Source organism: Myxine glutinosa, chromosome 13 (assembly GCF_964187855.1).
Source record: "Myxine glutinosa chromosome 13, kmMyxGlut1.1, whole genome shotgun sequence".
In the NCBI taxonomy this organism is placed as follows: domain Eukaryota; kingdom Metazoa; phylum Chordata; class Myxini; order Myxiniformes; family Myxinidae; genus Myxine; species Myxine glutinosa.
This window is the reverse complement of record NC_136273.1, coordinates 86,704,995-86,721,018: the sequence shown is the minus strand read 5'-3', so window position 1 is coordinate 86,721,018 and position 16,024 is coordinate 86,704,995. Positions and strand designations below refer to the sequence as shown.

The window sequence follows — 16,024 nt, the reverse complement described above, 5'->3', positions numbered from 1 at the left end:
AAAAAAATCTCAATGTAAACCATTTTAAATTCAGGCTGTAACACAATAAAAAGTGAAAAAAGTCAAGGGGTGTGAATACTTTCTGAAGGCACTGTAATAATAATCGCACACCATCAATTCATTACTGATAAATCCTCTTCAGATTTGACATGGAGGTACCTCAATCCAATACACCCAGACACCTTCATTTTTTTAAAATTCAGGGCCCCATTCTTATTTTCTTCCATGTGTCAAAGATGAAACTAAACATCACACGTTGCCTTGTCATTCCCTTGTATTAGAGTCTATTGAGATGAGATTTGGCACAAAATATGCTTTCAAACAAAAGAGTGCTATATCTTTTGTTACAATATAACTTCTTTTCCTCAGATCCACACACAATCCCTTGCATCCCCAAACATTCTATCTATGCTCCACCAATAGCTCATGATCATCCAGTCAATCATTGCAGGTTGTACAGGCTCGCACGACTTACTGGCACCAGATGAACGTTGCCAACAGTGATCCAACTGTTGCGGCCACAATGAGGAAAGTCACGACAACTTGGAAAGGACAAGCAGAAAAGGAGAGAACAGAGACAAGTTACTTTCACAAGGAAACATAAAGTTAAAGAATCGTGAGGATGACGTTTTATTGTCCTAAATAATTGAAACTGAAAAACAATAATAATTTATTCAAAATTAGGAACATGTTATCACTTTACAATATCACCTTAAGATGGATACTTTTCGCCATAGGAGGGTCTCATTTCACCTTTTAATATCCGTATAAAAGGGATTAATTACAAGAACCCAAAAGAAAAATACACATTAAAAAAAAAAAACACTTAAACAAACAACATGTACATGGAATGACACAAATGTATAACGTGGAATAGACTGCAAAGCCAGTAGTAAATTACAATGGCATTTAAGTAGAGCGCACATCTCTGCCAGGCTGAACAATTTACGTTTTTTAACCCACCGATAAGCCGGATCTGCATCCGAACCTGAACCAAAATCGAATCCGCTTGATCCCGTCACCTACCCAACTCATCCACGAAGGTTTGTCAAAATTCGTCCACAACTTTTTGAATATATCGTGCTATATATCGTTTTTGGCCCCACCCCTTCATTGGTGAAGAATCACTTCTTCTTTTTTTTTTAATCACATGATCCGGACGGATCCAGTTCTTCACCAAAATCTAATCAATTCGTCCTTGTCACATAACCAACATCTCCACAAAATTTCGTCCGAATCCATCCACAACTTTTGGAGATATCGGGCTACGTATCGTTTTTGCCCTATCGCTCAATGGTGAAGAATCACTTAAAAATTATAGTATCTGGATTTGGATCTGCAGCAAAATCTACTCAATTAGTCCTCGTCGCACATCCAACCTGTCCACAAAAATTTTTCTGAATCCATAACTTTTTGAAATATCCTGCTCACAAACAGACAAAAAACAGACAGGGGTGAAAACATAACCTCAGTCCACCGTTGGTGGCCGAGGTAATAAATACAAGTGCAACAAAAATAATGCTTTTACAATAGGCAAAATTGAGAGACACTATGTTAATAGAAACAGGTGACACCTGCGCATTTACGAAGCAAACATACCAATGATCATTCCATCCGAATCCGTGTGCAGGTGGACAAGTTCAGGAGCCAAAACCTTTCTGCTGGAACCCGAAGGTTGGTCTATTTCATTCAACGGCAAAGAAACAACATAGATTACCACATAATCTTAGATAAGATGATCAAAGCAGGAAGCAGCTGAAGGCAGTGCAGGGAGGAGGCGTGGGCAATGCGGGGTGAGGGGGAGGGGAAGGGGAGGTGTGGCCAAGGTCAGCACAGGGGAGGGTGTGGCTGGGTGCAGCATGGGGGGTGGGGGGGAGCTGAAGGCAGTGCAGGAGGGGGGCGCTTCAGGGCAATGTGGGGGACAGGGCAGTCAAAGTTAGCACGGGGGGGAGGGGGCTTAGGGCAGCGCAGGAGCCGGGGTCAGCTGAGGACGGCGCAGGGGGTGGACGACGTGGAGAATGAAAATCAAGACAGCAAAACAAAAGAAAATACAAAGCCAAGTTTCCAAGCGTAAATATGTGAAAAGAGAGAACTGTCCTTTTGCAAAATAAATAATTTATAACAAGACATTTCTTACGTGGCTGTGATATTGTTGTGGGGTTATTCAAAATAGTAGATGCCATGGAAGGTGCTTCGGTATTTGACATTTTTTCCTTGTCAAGTTGATCCTTTTGAACTACAAAAGGAAAGGGAGAAAACCAACATAAAATTACAATATAGTTAAGGTTACACAAGGATAGACGATACACAAGGAAAGTAGAACGGCACTCGGTAGAGCGCAAACCTCCGCCAGGCTGAACAGCTCACGTTTTGTATCTGACTGATAGGGCGGATCTGGATCCGGACCTGAATCAAAATCTAAATCGGCTTTTTTTTTCTTTTTTTTCCCCCTTTTTTGGATACAAGATCGAGGCTTGTGTAAGAGCTAAAATTTACATTTATAAGAGCTAAAATAAATATAAATAAGAGCTGAATAATAAAAATTAAAAATGTAACGGCTTATTCTTGTCATCTAACCAACTCATCCACCTACATTTGTCATAATCCATTCACAACTTTCTGAGATATCCTGTTCTAAGATAGACCAACAGACATGGGTGAAAACATAACGTCCGCCCACTGTTGGTGGTGGAGGTAAATATGGTCATGTAAATGTATTTATCAGTCACTGTTGTCGAGTCTTGCTTACAGGTCTTCCCACTCGTTGTGCAAGGCAGGATCATCATTTCCCCCCACTTATATTTCAGGTTCATAGGTGTATTGTAGTATTGCCCCAATACCTACAATCAACATTGGAATCCTCATCCTCAAAATTCCTCAAAATTTTCATCCTCAAAAATCAAATCTCAAAATCAAAATCTCAATCAAATCTCAATCTCAAATCTCAAATCTCAATTCAAATCTCAATCTCAATCTCAATTCAAATCTCAATCTCAATCAATCTCAAATCTCAATCAAAATCAAAAAATCATCCTCAAAATTTGGAAAATCTTTGTCCAAGAATACAACGTCAAATTTGCCATTTTTTATGAGTGGCCTGGTCATATCGAATAGCACGTGTCGAATTCTATATTCAAATCTATATCGAATAGCACACGTCGGGTTGTTTACCAAATTGTTTCTTTCGATGATGTCACAACCAGAGCGCCCTGCTCATGGAGTTTATTTCATGGGCAGTACTCACGAACTAGACCTTTTCAGTTGTACATATCAAACTAGAACAGCATTGGTAGAGAGCATTCCTTCCTCCACCAGGCTGAACAGTTAATGTTTTCTATCCCACTGATAGGCCGGATCTGGATTCGGACCTGAACCAAAATCGAATCATTTCGTCCGTGTCACATACGGTACATCTCTGTCAAATTTAGCCTGAATACGTCGACCTTTTGAGATATCGTGTTCACAGACTAACAAACAAACAGACAGACAGACAGGGGTGAAAACATAACCTCCAACCACCTTTGGTGGCAGAGGTAATAATAGAAGAAAAAAAAACACAAAACTCAAATAGCTCTTTAATTATTGATTACATCCGCCAAATAAGATCGGCGGATGTTATGTTTTCACCCGCCTGTCTGTGAACAGGATATCTCATAAAGTTGTGCACTGAATCGGATGAAACTTGGTGGACAGGTCGGGTGTATGACAAGTACATGATTCTTCACCAATGAGAGATAGGGCCAAAAAACAATAAATACCACGATATTTCAAAGTTGTGGACGGATTCGGACACAACCTGGTGGATGAGTTGGGTATTTGAGGTTAGTTTCCTTTTAAGATACGTAAAAAGATCGTGCTGAAGAAATCGTGAATTATTTAATCATGGAATCTTGGTTGGTGTCGTGATATGAAAAGTGTGGGGAGAGGTCGTCACACCAGGAAATGAGGCCTGGTCATACCTCGAATCGGCAATTCTTCAGAAGGGCCTCTCTGTTCCTCAATTGCCTCATGGAGAAACTTCAGCAGGTTATCAGGAAGGTTTGAAAGCATGGCTTGGACATCTATAGGTGGGATTAGAGGGCAAGGCATAATGGTAATTTAGGATAAATGTAGAATGAATAACTAGATTTGGCAGTGAAGGTTAGTGTCCATCTGCATCAATGAACAGGTAGAACACTGGAAGAAATGAAGAGGACGTTGATCGAGGTATGCTAATCGCTGTGGGAAGCAAGGAGGATGATTGACGTTTTCGCCGTTAACAAAACAAAAGGGGACGGTAAAAGGGATTATGGATAAACCACCTTTAGAGGCCATTTTTCCCTGCAGAGCAGGGGTTGGCCTTTTTTGGGCACCGTGGTCCCCTTTTTGAAGCAATATTTTACAGCCGGATGCCCTTCCTGCCGCCAACCCTGTTAGTCGCCTCTTGCGACACACAAGGAATTACCAGCAAGCTGGTACTCGATTTGCAGACCTTGGAAGGATGACAGGCTGAGTCAACCCCCCCTGGCATCAATTCAGCGATCGACCAGGATTCAAACCCAGGATCCTGGGATCCCAAGCCAGCACCCTAACCGCTAAGCCAACACCAGGCATAAAGGGATTATGGTTAACCCTTTGAGTACGGATGACGTCCAGTGCCGCAACCTGCGAAAACGTTTTGTGTACAGATGATGTTACTACACATCATCGACTATACCTATAAATAGATCGGCAGTACGTGGTTGCATTCCCATACCAAAATGCCAAATTAATCCCGTACCGGGGGTATTTTTATCAAAAAAAAAAATCCGATACTCAAAGGGTCAAAAAAAAAGAAAGAAAAAAAAAGAGAAAATAAAGTGCAGCAACAGGATGGGGAATAAAAGAGCGGGAAACAAAACCTTCAACAATTCAAAGGCTCACCGGGGTATATAAGTTACGGTAGATCTGGCAATAAATGATGAAGTAGATCTACATGCGGACGGAGTCGCACTCACTGACACGCAGACCAATTACATCGGTCTCTCCGGTCCCTTTGGGAACGGGCGGGGCCAATAATCAGGTAAAGACTATTCACAACGTTTGAGTAAACATCCATTGCTCACCGTAGTCTCTTTGCGCTGTCCTTGGCTCAACTTTGAAGATCGAGCTTCGAGTAGACGAATCCCTTTCACGCTCTGCAGCTTCATCCCTCCAAGAGCTCATTCTTCTGGTGGAACTATCACTCCTCTGCAATCCCACCCTGTCCTCAAATATCCCGCTTCTAGCATTTCCTCTATACCCTCTTTCCCTCTCACCATGTGATTTTTCTGTTCCACGTTCAGAACCAGTCCCTATTCTAAGACCATATGAACCAGTACGAGTACCATAATTACCATATCTTCGACCGTCAGTCATTTCCTCCTTACGGTAATTTTCACGAATTCCTCCTTGACTTTTACTCCCATCATAGTAATCTTGGCCTGCACGACCTCTGTGTCTTTGTTGACTGCCCCCATGGTAACCATATCCATCATGTTCTCTATTGGCATTAGAGTCATATTGCTTTTTGTCCCCTCTTACATCGCCAGAATCATAAGTTCTCGCTTCGTCACCATGAAAACTATGGCTTCTGCTTGCGGAATTTGCATGGTAATCGTACCGGCGGCCCTTGTCACTCGATTCCCAGTTGTTGTTTCTTTCAAGAGATTTACTTCGACCACCACTCTTAGTACTATGGTGATCGTAGCCATTGCTTTGTCCGTCTTTACCACGATCAGGATAATGGTCACGATCATTCCATACAATGCAACTTCCATCCAGCCGCCAGTAGTGGTGTGGCAGGCAGGAGCCACAGTGGTGGGAGTCAGACCGGCAGGGCTCACGCCCCATCGCAGCGCACGACAAGGCACCCGGGCACCTCAAACCCTCACCTGGAAATGCACCGTTTCAGCAAGTTAGTCTGCAATCAGAAAAAGCTCAATTCCACATTTATAAGAACCTCGTTGCATTAACATTTGCTGCTCTGTGCTGCACCTCGTACGACCACAAACATCCTTCGGAGCAATTATTAATCCTGTTCATCGTCCATCGTGAAGCGGCACTAATAGGGCATGACAGTTGAGAACAATGAGAATACATTTGAAGTAAAGTACAATGAGATTGCAAGTGGAGTAAAAGTCGTGGGTGTTGCCATCAGCAGCCCTCTCTCTCTCCCAATCCGACTCACCGGCACACCCAAAGCCTCTGACTCACTGCCGTTGATCCATGTTTTTTGTTCATGCCAACGCTGCTGAGTTCACCTTTACGCTTCCCAAATGAAAGGATTCCCGAGCCTGGTTTCGAATCTGGCCCAAATATAAACTGTCATCCCGGTGTTTCACAGGTCGGGTGATTCATCAACGTGTGTGCGGTTTTTTAGATGGATGTTCCTCCACATCTGCCAGCATTAGTTGGTGGATAAAAAAAGACCCCAAGGTGCCCTTCACGAAAAGTGGGCGAGTTATTGCCAGCACCATGAACAACAAACACAACATGCATTTTAAGGCCATTTTCCCTGCTAGAGCGGGGGTTAGCCTTGCGGTCCCCATGACCATCTTCTCCATTTTGCCCTATTTTCTGCATCTCACCTGGTTAACCCCCTTGCCCGCATTTCTTCTTCCACCATCTTTAGCCAAGGCTTTATCGGTCTTCCCCATCCTCTACTTCCTTCTACATTCATTTCCATCACTCTTCTCAACCAGTCACTTTCATCCTTCCTCAACACGACCAAACCATCTCAACCTGTTCCTCTTCACAACATATATCACAGGCTCTATCACAGGTTCCCATCATCTTTCGCAATTCATCATTTGTCTTCCTCTCTCTCAACGATACTCTGCACATCCACCGAACCATTCGCATTTCCACCCTTTCCAGCCTTCGTTGCTGCTCTACGTTCATTACCCATGTCTCGCTCCCATAAATCATAACACTTCTCACACATGCAGCATACACCTTTCCCTTCAGCTTCAACGACACTCCCCTCCTCATCAGCATGCCACTCAGTTCCCGAAACTTCTTCCATGCACATCTCACTCGAGCAACCGTTACCGAGTCTGATCCACCTTCTCCATTCAGCATGTCTCCGAGGTAGCAAAATGTTTTCACACCTTCCAGCTTCACGCCATCTCCAAGATCCAACTCAACATTTCCTCCATCTGCAGCTCCCTCTGTGCACACCTTACATTTGAATGTAGCTGCCACACTGGTTAATGACCCTCTCAGACCACTACATTTTTGATGAACCCACTCAACACACATTGTACATTGAATGGAGTTCACTCCGACACCCTTCCTGCACACAGCACAGGGCCACTTCCCAGTTCTTTCCACCTCACCACATGCTTTACCACTTGCCATCACCTTCGTCTTTCCGATATTCACCTTCAGACCTTTTGTCTCCATACATTCCTTCCACTTGTTCATCTTTTCCTTCAGTCCATCCATACTTTCTGTAATCAACACCAGATCATCTGCATACAACAACTCCCACGGTAAACTCTACTTTACGTTCTGAGCCAGCACCTCCATCACAGCTACAAATAGTAGTGGACTTAGTAGCGACCCCTGATGCACTCCCACCTTCACCTCAAACTCACCACTGTTCCCGTCCTTAGTCCTTGCAGCTGTGCGCGCTCTTTTGTACATTGCCATCACTACTCTGATCAACCATTCCTCCACTCCTAACTTCCTCAATGCCCATGTCAATACTTCGCGTAGAACCCTATCGAATGCTTTCTCCAGATCAACAAGCCCAAGAAACAACTTCTTCCTCTTCTCCATGTAATTCTCCTGCAACTGCCTCACAATAAAGAGCGCGTCTGCCGTTCCTCTTCCTGTCATAAATCCAAACTGCATTTCGTCGATCTTCACCTTCTTCCTTATCCTCCTCTCCAACACCCTTTCCAATACCTTCATTCCATGCTCCAATAACTTTATCGCTCGGTACGAGCCACACTCCAGAGGGTCACCTTTCCCCTTGTATAGAGGGACGAGGGTACTCAGTTCCCAATCCACTGGAATGCGGCCTTCTTTCACCACCAGATTACAGCTCTCTGTCATTCTCTTCACACCCCAACTTCCTGCTGCCTTCAACATATCTCCCACAACTCCCGTCAGCCCTCCCGCTTTTCTACTCTTCATTGCTTTTATCGCTTCCTCAACTTCCTTCTCAGTTATCTTCTCTGCCGGTCCTAAAACTGGGTTACTCTCTATGTTGCCATCCCATTCATTCTCTGTATTCAACAGCATTTCCATATATCTTTTCCATCTTCCTTTAATTCCATCTGGGTCCACAACGATTTGTCCCACTTCATCCTTCAAGCAACTCACCGCCATCACATCACACCTCTCTTTCGCTATCTGCTTTGCAATCCTGAATACCGCTCTCTGACCCTCTTCCGAATCCAAGCGTTCTCCGAACATTTTCCTCCATGCCTCCTGCGCCTTTGCTACCTCTTTCTTTTCAGCCTTCCTGGCTGCCATATAACTTTCATGCTCTGCTGTTTCTGCTCCCGTACCCTTCGCCTTCTGCCACTCCTTGAACTTCTTCCTCTTCTCGTCAATCCTCTTTCCAACTTCATCATCCCACCACCATGTTTCCGAGTGCCTCGGTGGTCCTTTTGTCCATCCACATACCTCACCAACGGCTCCCAACAGACTATCTTTCATTGACATCCAACCACTTTCAAGCTCAACCACATTATCCTTTACCCTACTCAGCCTCTCTTTTAATGCCTCCCTTACTGTCACCTCTTTCAACCTCCACACCTTCATTCTCGGTTGGTACTTCACCGCCGAACTCTCCTCGCACCTTTCACCCTTATGTCGCAGACAACCAAGTGGTGCTGTGAAACAGCCTCCTCCCCCGGGATCACCTTTGTGTCCCGGAGGTGCCCCCTAACCTGTCTCGCCTACGCACCATCAGGTAGTTAACGGTTGTCGTCGACCCACCTGACGTGTATGTAACAAGCTTATTATCCTCTTTCTGGAACTGAGTATTACAAATCAACAAATCAGCTCCATCAGCAAACTCCAAAATCCTTTCACCTTCTCCTCTTTGCCAGCACCATGAACAAATTACAAATTCCTGCCCAAATCCCCTTCAGCCGAACAGAGACAGCCGGTTCGTGAACAATTTGGCCCAAAACGTTCCTGTCAGATCCCACGGGGGATTAATTGGCTTTGTTTCACAAATGGTAGTAGAAAAGTAGTTGTGGTGAATATAATAACCAACACAAACTTGAAACCATGAAACAGTGTTTCGAGGAAATACTCATTGGTGTTCAGCTCCTACTGACCCTGGTTTTCTATAAACTACATACCGCACACACATGGCCAACCACCAGAAAAAGTCTTTGCACCACACCACCACCGCCATAACCACCAGCAAATGCACGGCACCACCACGGACGTTCCAAGCACTGCAACTCCACCACCACCACCACCACCACCACCACCACCAACGATGTATGCATCACATCAGCAAGGACCATTTATGCAATGAGCCACTGACGGTCTATACACATCGCACCACCACCGACGGTCTATATACACCGCACCACCACCGACGGTCTATATACACCACACCACCACCGAGGGTAGCTATACACTGCACCACCACCGACGGTCTATATACACTGCAGCACCACTGACTATATACACCGCACCACCACTGATGGTCTATATACACTGCACCACCACCGACGGTCTATATACACTGCACCACCACCGACGGTCTATATACACCGCACCACCACCGAGGGTAGCTATGCACTGCACCACCACCGACTATATACACCGTACCACCACCGACGGTCTATATACACCGCACCACCACCAACAGTCCATATACACCGCACCACCACAGACGGTCCATATACACTGCACCACCACAGACGGTCCATATACACTGCACCACCACCGACGGTCCATATACACCGGACCACCACCGACGGTCCATATACACCGCACCACCACCGAGGGTCTATATACACCGCACCACCACCGACGGTCTATATACACTGCACCACCACCGACGGTCTATATACACCGCACCACCACCGACGGTCTATATACACTGCACCACCACCGACGGTCTATATACACCGCACCACCACCGAGGGTCTATATACACCGCACCACCACCGACGGTCTATATACACTGCACCACCACCGACGGTCTATATACACTGCACCACCACCGACGGTCTATATACAACGCACCACCACCGAGGGTCTATATACACTGCACAACCACCGAGCATCTATATACACTGCACCACCACCGAGGGTCTATATACACTGCACCACCACCGACGGTCCATATACACCGCACCACCACCGAGGGCCTATATACACTGCACCACCACCGAGGGTCTATATACACTGCACAACCACCGAGCATCTATATACACTGCACCACCACCGAGGGTCTATATACATTATACACCGCACCACCACCGAGGGTCTATATACACTGCACAACCACCGAGGGTCTATATACACTGCACCACCACCGACGGTCTATATACACTGCACCACCACCGACGGTCTATATACAACGCACCACCACCGAGGGTCTATATACACTGCACAACCACCGAGCATCTATATACACCGCACCACCACCGAGGGTCTATATACACTGCACCACCACCGACGGTCCATATACACCGCACCACCACCGAGGGCCTATATACACTGCACCACCACCGAGGGTCTATATACACTGCACAACCACCGAGCATCTATATACACTGCACCACCACCGAGGGTCTATATACATTATACACCGCACCACCACCGAGGGTCTATATACACTGCACAACCACCGAGGGTCTATATACACTGCACCACCACCGAGGGTCTATATACATTATACACCGCACAACCACCGAGGGTCTATATACACCGCACCACCACCAAGGGTAGATATGCACCGCACCACCACCGAGGGTAGATATGCACCGCACCACCACCGAGGGTCTATATACACTGCACCACCACCGAGGGTCTATATACACTGCACCACCACCGACGGTCCATATACACCGCACCACCACCGAGGGCCTATATACACTGCACCACCACCGAGGGTCTATATACACTGCACAACCACCGAGGGTCTATATACACTGCACCACCACCGAGGGTCTATATACATTATACACCGCACCACCACCGAGGGTCTATATACACCGCACCACCACCAAGGGTAGATATCCACCGCACCACCACCGAGGGTAGATATGCACCGCACCACCACCGACGGTCTATATACACCGCACCACCACAATATTCACCCCACCAGTCACCACAATAGACGCGGGTAAATGCCAAAATGGTGTAATGTATTAACACAACCGTAAACCATCATAATACTAATAGTAATACTAACACAATAGCGATAGTATTAGTATATTAATGACTAGCAGAAGTACCGGCATTGCCGGGCGGGGGAGGGGAGGGGAGGGGAGGGGAGGGGAGGGGAGGGGAGGGGAGGAGAGGGGAGGAGAGGGGAGGGGAGGGGAGGAGAGGGGAGGAGAGGGGAGGGGAGGGGAGGGGAGGGGAGGGGAGGGGAGGGGAGGGGAGGGGAGGGGAGGGGAGGGGAGGGAGGGGAGGGGAGGGGAGGAGAGGGGAGGGGAGGGGAGGGGAGGGGAGGAGAGGGGAGGGGAGGGGAGGACAGGGGAGGGGAGGGGAACGGGGGGGAGGGGAGGGGAGGGGAACGGGGGGGAGGGGAGGGGAGGGGAACGGGGGGGAGGGGAGGGGAACGGGGGGGGAGGGGAGGGGAGGGGAACGGGGGGAGGGGAGGGGAGGGGAACGGGGGGGAGGGGAGGGGAGGGGAACGGGGGGGAGGGGAGGGGAGGGGAACGGGGGGGAGGGGAGGGGAGGGGAACGGGGGGGAGGGGAGGGGAGGGGAACGGGGGGGAGGGGAGGGGAATGGGGGGGAGGGGAGGGGAGGGGAACGGGGGGGAGGGGAGGGGAGGGGAACGGGGGGAGGGGAGGGGAGGGGAATGGGGGGGAGGGGAGGGGAGGGGAATGGGGGGGAGGGGAGGGGAGGGGAACGGGGGGAGGGGAGAAGAGGGGGAGGGGGAGGGGAGAAGAGGGGGAGGGGGAGGGGAGAAGAGGGGGAGGGGGAGAGGGGAGAAGAGGGGGGGATGGGGAGGGTGAGGGATGGGAGGGGTGGGAGAGGGGGAGGGGGAGGGGGTGGGAGAGGGGGAGGGGGAGGGGGTGGGAGAGGCGGAGGGGTGGGAGAGGGGGAAGGGGTGGGAGGGGGGGTTGGGGAGGGGGGAGGGGAGGGGGGGTTGGGGAGGGGGGAGGGGGGGTTGGGGAGGGGGGAGGGGTGGTTGGGGAGGGGGGAGGGGAGGGGGGAGGGGAGGGGTGAGGGGAGGGGAGAGGGGAGGGGAGGGGGGCTGAAGGGGGGAAGGGGGAGGGGAGGGGGAAGGGGGGAGGGGGGAAGGGGGGAAGGGGGAGGGGGGAAGGGGGGAAGGGGGAGGGGGGAAGGGGGGAAGGGGGGAGGGGGAAGGGGGAGGGGAGGAGGGGGAGGAGGGGGAGGAGGGGGGAGGGGGAGGGGGAGGAGGGGGGAGAGGGAGGGGGAGGGGAGAGGGGGGAGAGGGAGGGGGAGGGGAGAGGGAGGGGGAGGGGAGAGGGGGGAGAGGGAGGGGGAGGGGAGAGGGAAGAGGGGGGATGGGGAGGGTGAGGGATGGAGGGTGAGGGATGGGAGGGGGAGGGTGAGGGATGGGAGGGGGAGGGGAGGGATGGGAGGGGGAGGGGAGGGGTGGGAGGGGGAGGGGGAGGGGGAGGGGGAGGGGGAGGGGGAGGAGAGGGGTGGGAGGGGGGAGGGGGAGGAGTGGGAGGGGTGGGAGGGGGGAGGGGGAGGGGTGGGAGGGGGGAGGGGGAGAGGTGGGAGGGGGAGGGTGAGGGGAAGGGGGAGGGGAGGGGTGGGAGGGGGGAAGGGGGAGGGGAAGGGGGAGGGGAAGGGGGAGGGGTGGGAGGGGGGAGGGGAAGGGGGAGGGGAAGGGGGAGGGGGAGGGGGAGGGGGAGGGGGAGGGGGGAAGGGGGGACCCGGCAGAAGTACCCGGCATTGCTGGGTGGGGGAGGGGAGGGGAACGGGGGGGGAGGGGAGAAGAGGGGGGAGGGGAGAAGGGTGGGGGAGGGGAGGGGGAGAAGGGTGGGGGAGGGGAGGGGGAGAAGGGTGGGGGAGGGGAGGGGGAAAAGGGAGGGGGAAAAGGGAGGGGGAGGGGGAAAAGGGAGGGGGAAAAGGGAGGGGGAAAAGGGAGGGGGAGGGGGAAAAGGGAGGGGGAGGGGGAAAAGGGAGGGGGAGGGGAGAAGGGGAGGGGGTAGGGTGGAGGGGGTAGGGTGGAGGGGGAAGGGAGGGGGGAGGGGGAGGGGACGGGGGAGGGGGAGGGGACGGGGGAGGGGAAAATGGAGGGGGAGGGGGAGGGGGAAAAGGAGGGGGAGGGGGAGGGGGGAAAGGGAGGGGGAGGGGGAAAAGGGAGGGGAGGGGGAGGGGAAAAGGGAGGGGAGGGGGAGGGGAAAAGGGAGGGGGAGGGGGAGGGGAAAAGGGAGGGGGAGGGGGAAAGGGAGGGGGAGGGGAAAAGGGAGGGGGAGGGGGAAAGGGAGGGGGAGGGGGAAAATGGAGGGGGAGGGGGAAAATGGAGGGGGAGGCTAGAAGGGGAGGGGGAGGGGGAGGGGAGAAGGGGAGGGGTAGGGTGGAGGGGGTAGGGTGGAGGGGGAAGGGAAGGGGGGATGGAGGGGGGAGGGGGAAGGGGGAGGGAAGGGGATGGCCAGTCAACAACGACGTTGCAGTTCTCATGGTCGGAGAGCAGCACAACAATCGGACATAGTCCTGCATATTCGCAACAGCACGAAGCGGGTTTTGGAGACTCACCGATCCTGTGACGTCCTCCAGTACCGGCGTTGCCGGGCGGGGGAAGGGAGACCCGTACATTCCCAACCCGTACATTCGCCCTCTCGACTCAAACTCACTCGGACAAAAGCCTCGCACAAATTACACCGTGAAGGCCCAACGGTCATGTCTATGCCACAAATCACGGGCGCACTGAATTGAAAATATATAGAACGCTCATACTCCGTGAAAAGTGAAGCCGCCGTGTCGCCATCTTGGTCAGCACGATTCGACCAACTCGCTTCGTGGATCTCGTTTTGTGCGGCAAGAAACTGCTCCAATCGGTTACGGAAGTGTTGTGGAAAGACGTTTCACAGCTGTTTCAAAGACGTCTTTGATTCATATCGCACAAAATCTATACAAAACACGATCGCATAAAAGGTGAAGTGACGTGTGACGGGATGGAACATCACGTGATCGCTCTGAGCGAATCAGTCTGGCGGCGGGAATGGAACATCACGTGATCGCTCTGAGCGAATCAGTCTGGCGGCGGGAATGGAACATCACGTGATCGCTCTGAGCGAATCAGGGAGCTGCTCTGGAACCGGCTGAGATTAGCGGGTACTTCGCTGAAATGCGCTGAGGTAAATATGAAAAAAAATATGGATCGTCAAATATTTTGAGTTCGGCCATGTTCGTCCCACGCTCAATGGCCATGTCTATGTCAAATATCAAGCACGTAAGCCTCTCCGTTTAGGAGTCTATCGGTAACATTACACAGACACACACACACACACACACACACACACACACACACACACACACACACACACACACACACACACACACACACACACACACACACTGTGTTTTATATATATATAGATTACACAATACAGTTAAATCCCTTGTTTCACTGGCCTACATCATTTAAATAATGATAATAAAAGTTATAACTGCACGAATAATTGTTTGAAATACACCACAGCAACCTGAACTCGGAAGGATAAATAAACATCAACCTGAACTCGGAAGAATAAATAAACCTCAAACATATGTTTCGCGCTTTAACGTTTAAGGCTTCAAGGTAGGGACGGCGTGATTCGCTCACCTGGCACCTCCAGCAGCAGTAACAGAGGTAGTAGCAGCCAAAAGCTGCCCATTGCCGCCGGGCCGGGCCCTGGGCCTCGTCGCTCTGTTTACTCCGGGCCCTTCAAGGATTATCCGTCAGACATGCCTTCCTTCCTTCAAGGTCCGCAGCGAACGACGCCGCGCGGTCGCTTTACGCATGCGCACAACTTCCCACCGTGACCATTATAAAACACGCTCGGGAATCTTCTTCGCGAAATTCGTGAGGATTTGGGGGAGAAGCGGGAAAGGTTTAGCGAGGGGTGGGGATGAAAATCCCGTAAACAGCAAGTTTTTCTTGGGATAGAGATGTATAGGGAGAGATGAGAGAGTCAGGTCGATGGGAATGTCATTGGATAGTGAGGGTGAGGCGGACAGTCCGTGGGCGTTGTTGTTGTGTGCACGTTGTATCCCGTCGAGGTATCATCCATCATCTTATGTTATGACGTTCATTGTAACGTAAGATGTCGGTGTTGTGAAACGTCAATCTGAATATATCGTGTGGTGGTGGAGAGTGTGAGTGTGCTCGAGATGTTGGGGTGGGGAGAACGAGTGTGAGTGTGCTCTAGGTGTGGGAGTGGGGAGATTGAGTGTGTGTGCTCGAGATGTTGGGGTGGGGAGAGTGAGTGTGAGTATGCTCGAGGTGGGGAGTGTGTGTGCCAGAGGTGTTGGGGTGGGGAGAACGAGTGTGAGTGTGGTCGAGGTGTGGGAGTGGGGAGATTGAGTGTGTGTGCTCGAGATGTTGGGGTGGGGAGAGTGAGTGTGAGTATGCTCGAGGTGGGGAGTGTGAGGGTGCCAGAGGTGTTGGGGTGGGGAGAACGAGTGTGAGTGTGGTCGAGGTGTGGGAGTGGGGAGATTGAGTGTGTGTGCTCGAGATGTTGGGGTGGGGAGAGTGAGTGTGAGTATGCTCGAGGTGGGGAGTGTGAGTGTGCCAGAGGTGTTGGGGTGGGGAGAACGAGTGTGAGTGTGGTCGAGGTGTGGGGGTGGGGAGATTGAGTGTGTGTGCTCGAGGTGTTGGGGTGGGAAGAGTGAGTGTGTGTGTGTGTG

General features: G+C 50.8%; 1 protein-coding gene across 3 annotated transcripts in view; it reads right to left on the bottom strand.

Annotated features, from left to right (window-relative positions):
* Positions 1–15,164, bottom strand: part of NPDC1 (neural proliferation, differentiation and control 1) — a 41,390-nt gene extending 26,226 nt beyond the window's left edge. The window contains exons 1-6 of one of the 3 annotated variants that reach the window (XM_068134776.2): positions 14,961–15,098; positions 5,085–5,891; positions 3,960–4,061; positions 2,138–2,236; positions 1,600–1,680; positions 476–542 (exon numbers count right to left, since the gene is read on the bottom strand). In XM_068134776.2, coding sequence (XP_067990877.2) covers positions 476–542; positions 1,600–1,680; positions 2,138–2,236; positions 3,960–4,061; positions 5,085–5,891; positions 14,961–15,012 — 1,208 coding nt within the window. In that variant the 5' untranslated portion in view covers positions 15,013–15,098. Of the gene's footprint in view, positions 1–475; positions 543–1,599; positions 1,681–2,137; positions 2,237–3,959; positions 4,062–5,084; positions 5,892–5,994; positions 6,111–14,960 lie in introns of those variants that run through there. The other 2 variants (XM_068134777.2, XM_068134778.2) reach the window with 2 other exon arrangements.
* Between the last annotated feature and the right edge of the window lie 860 nt (positions 15,165–16,024).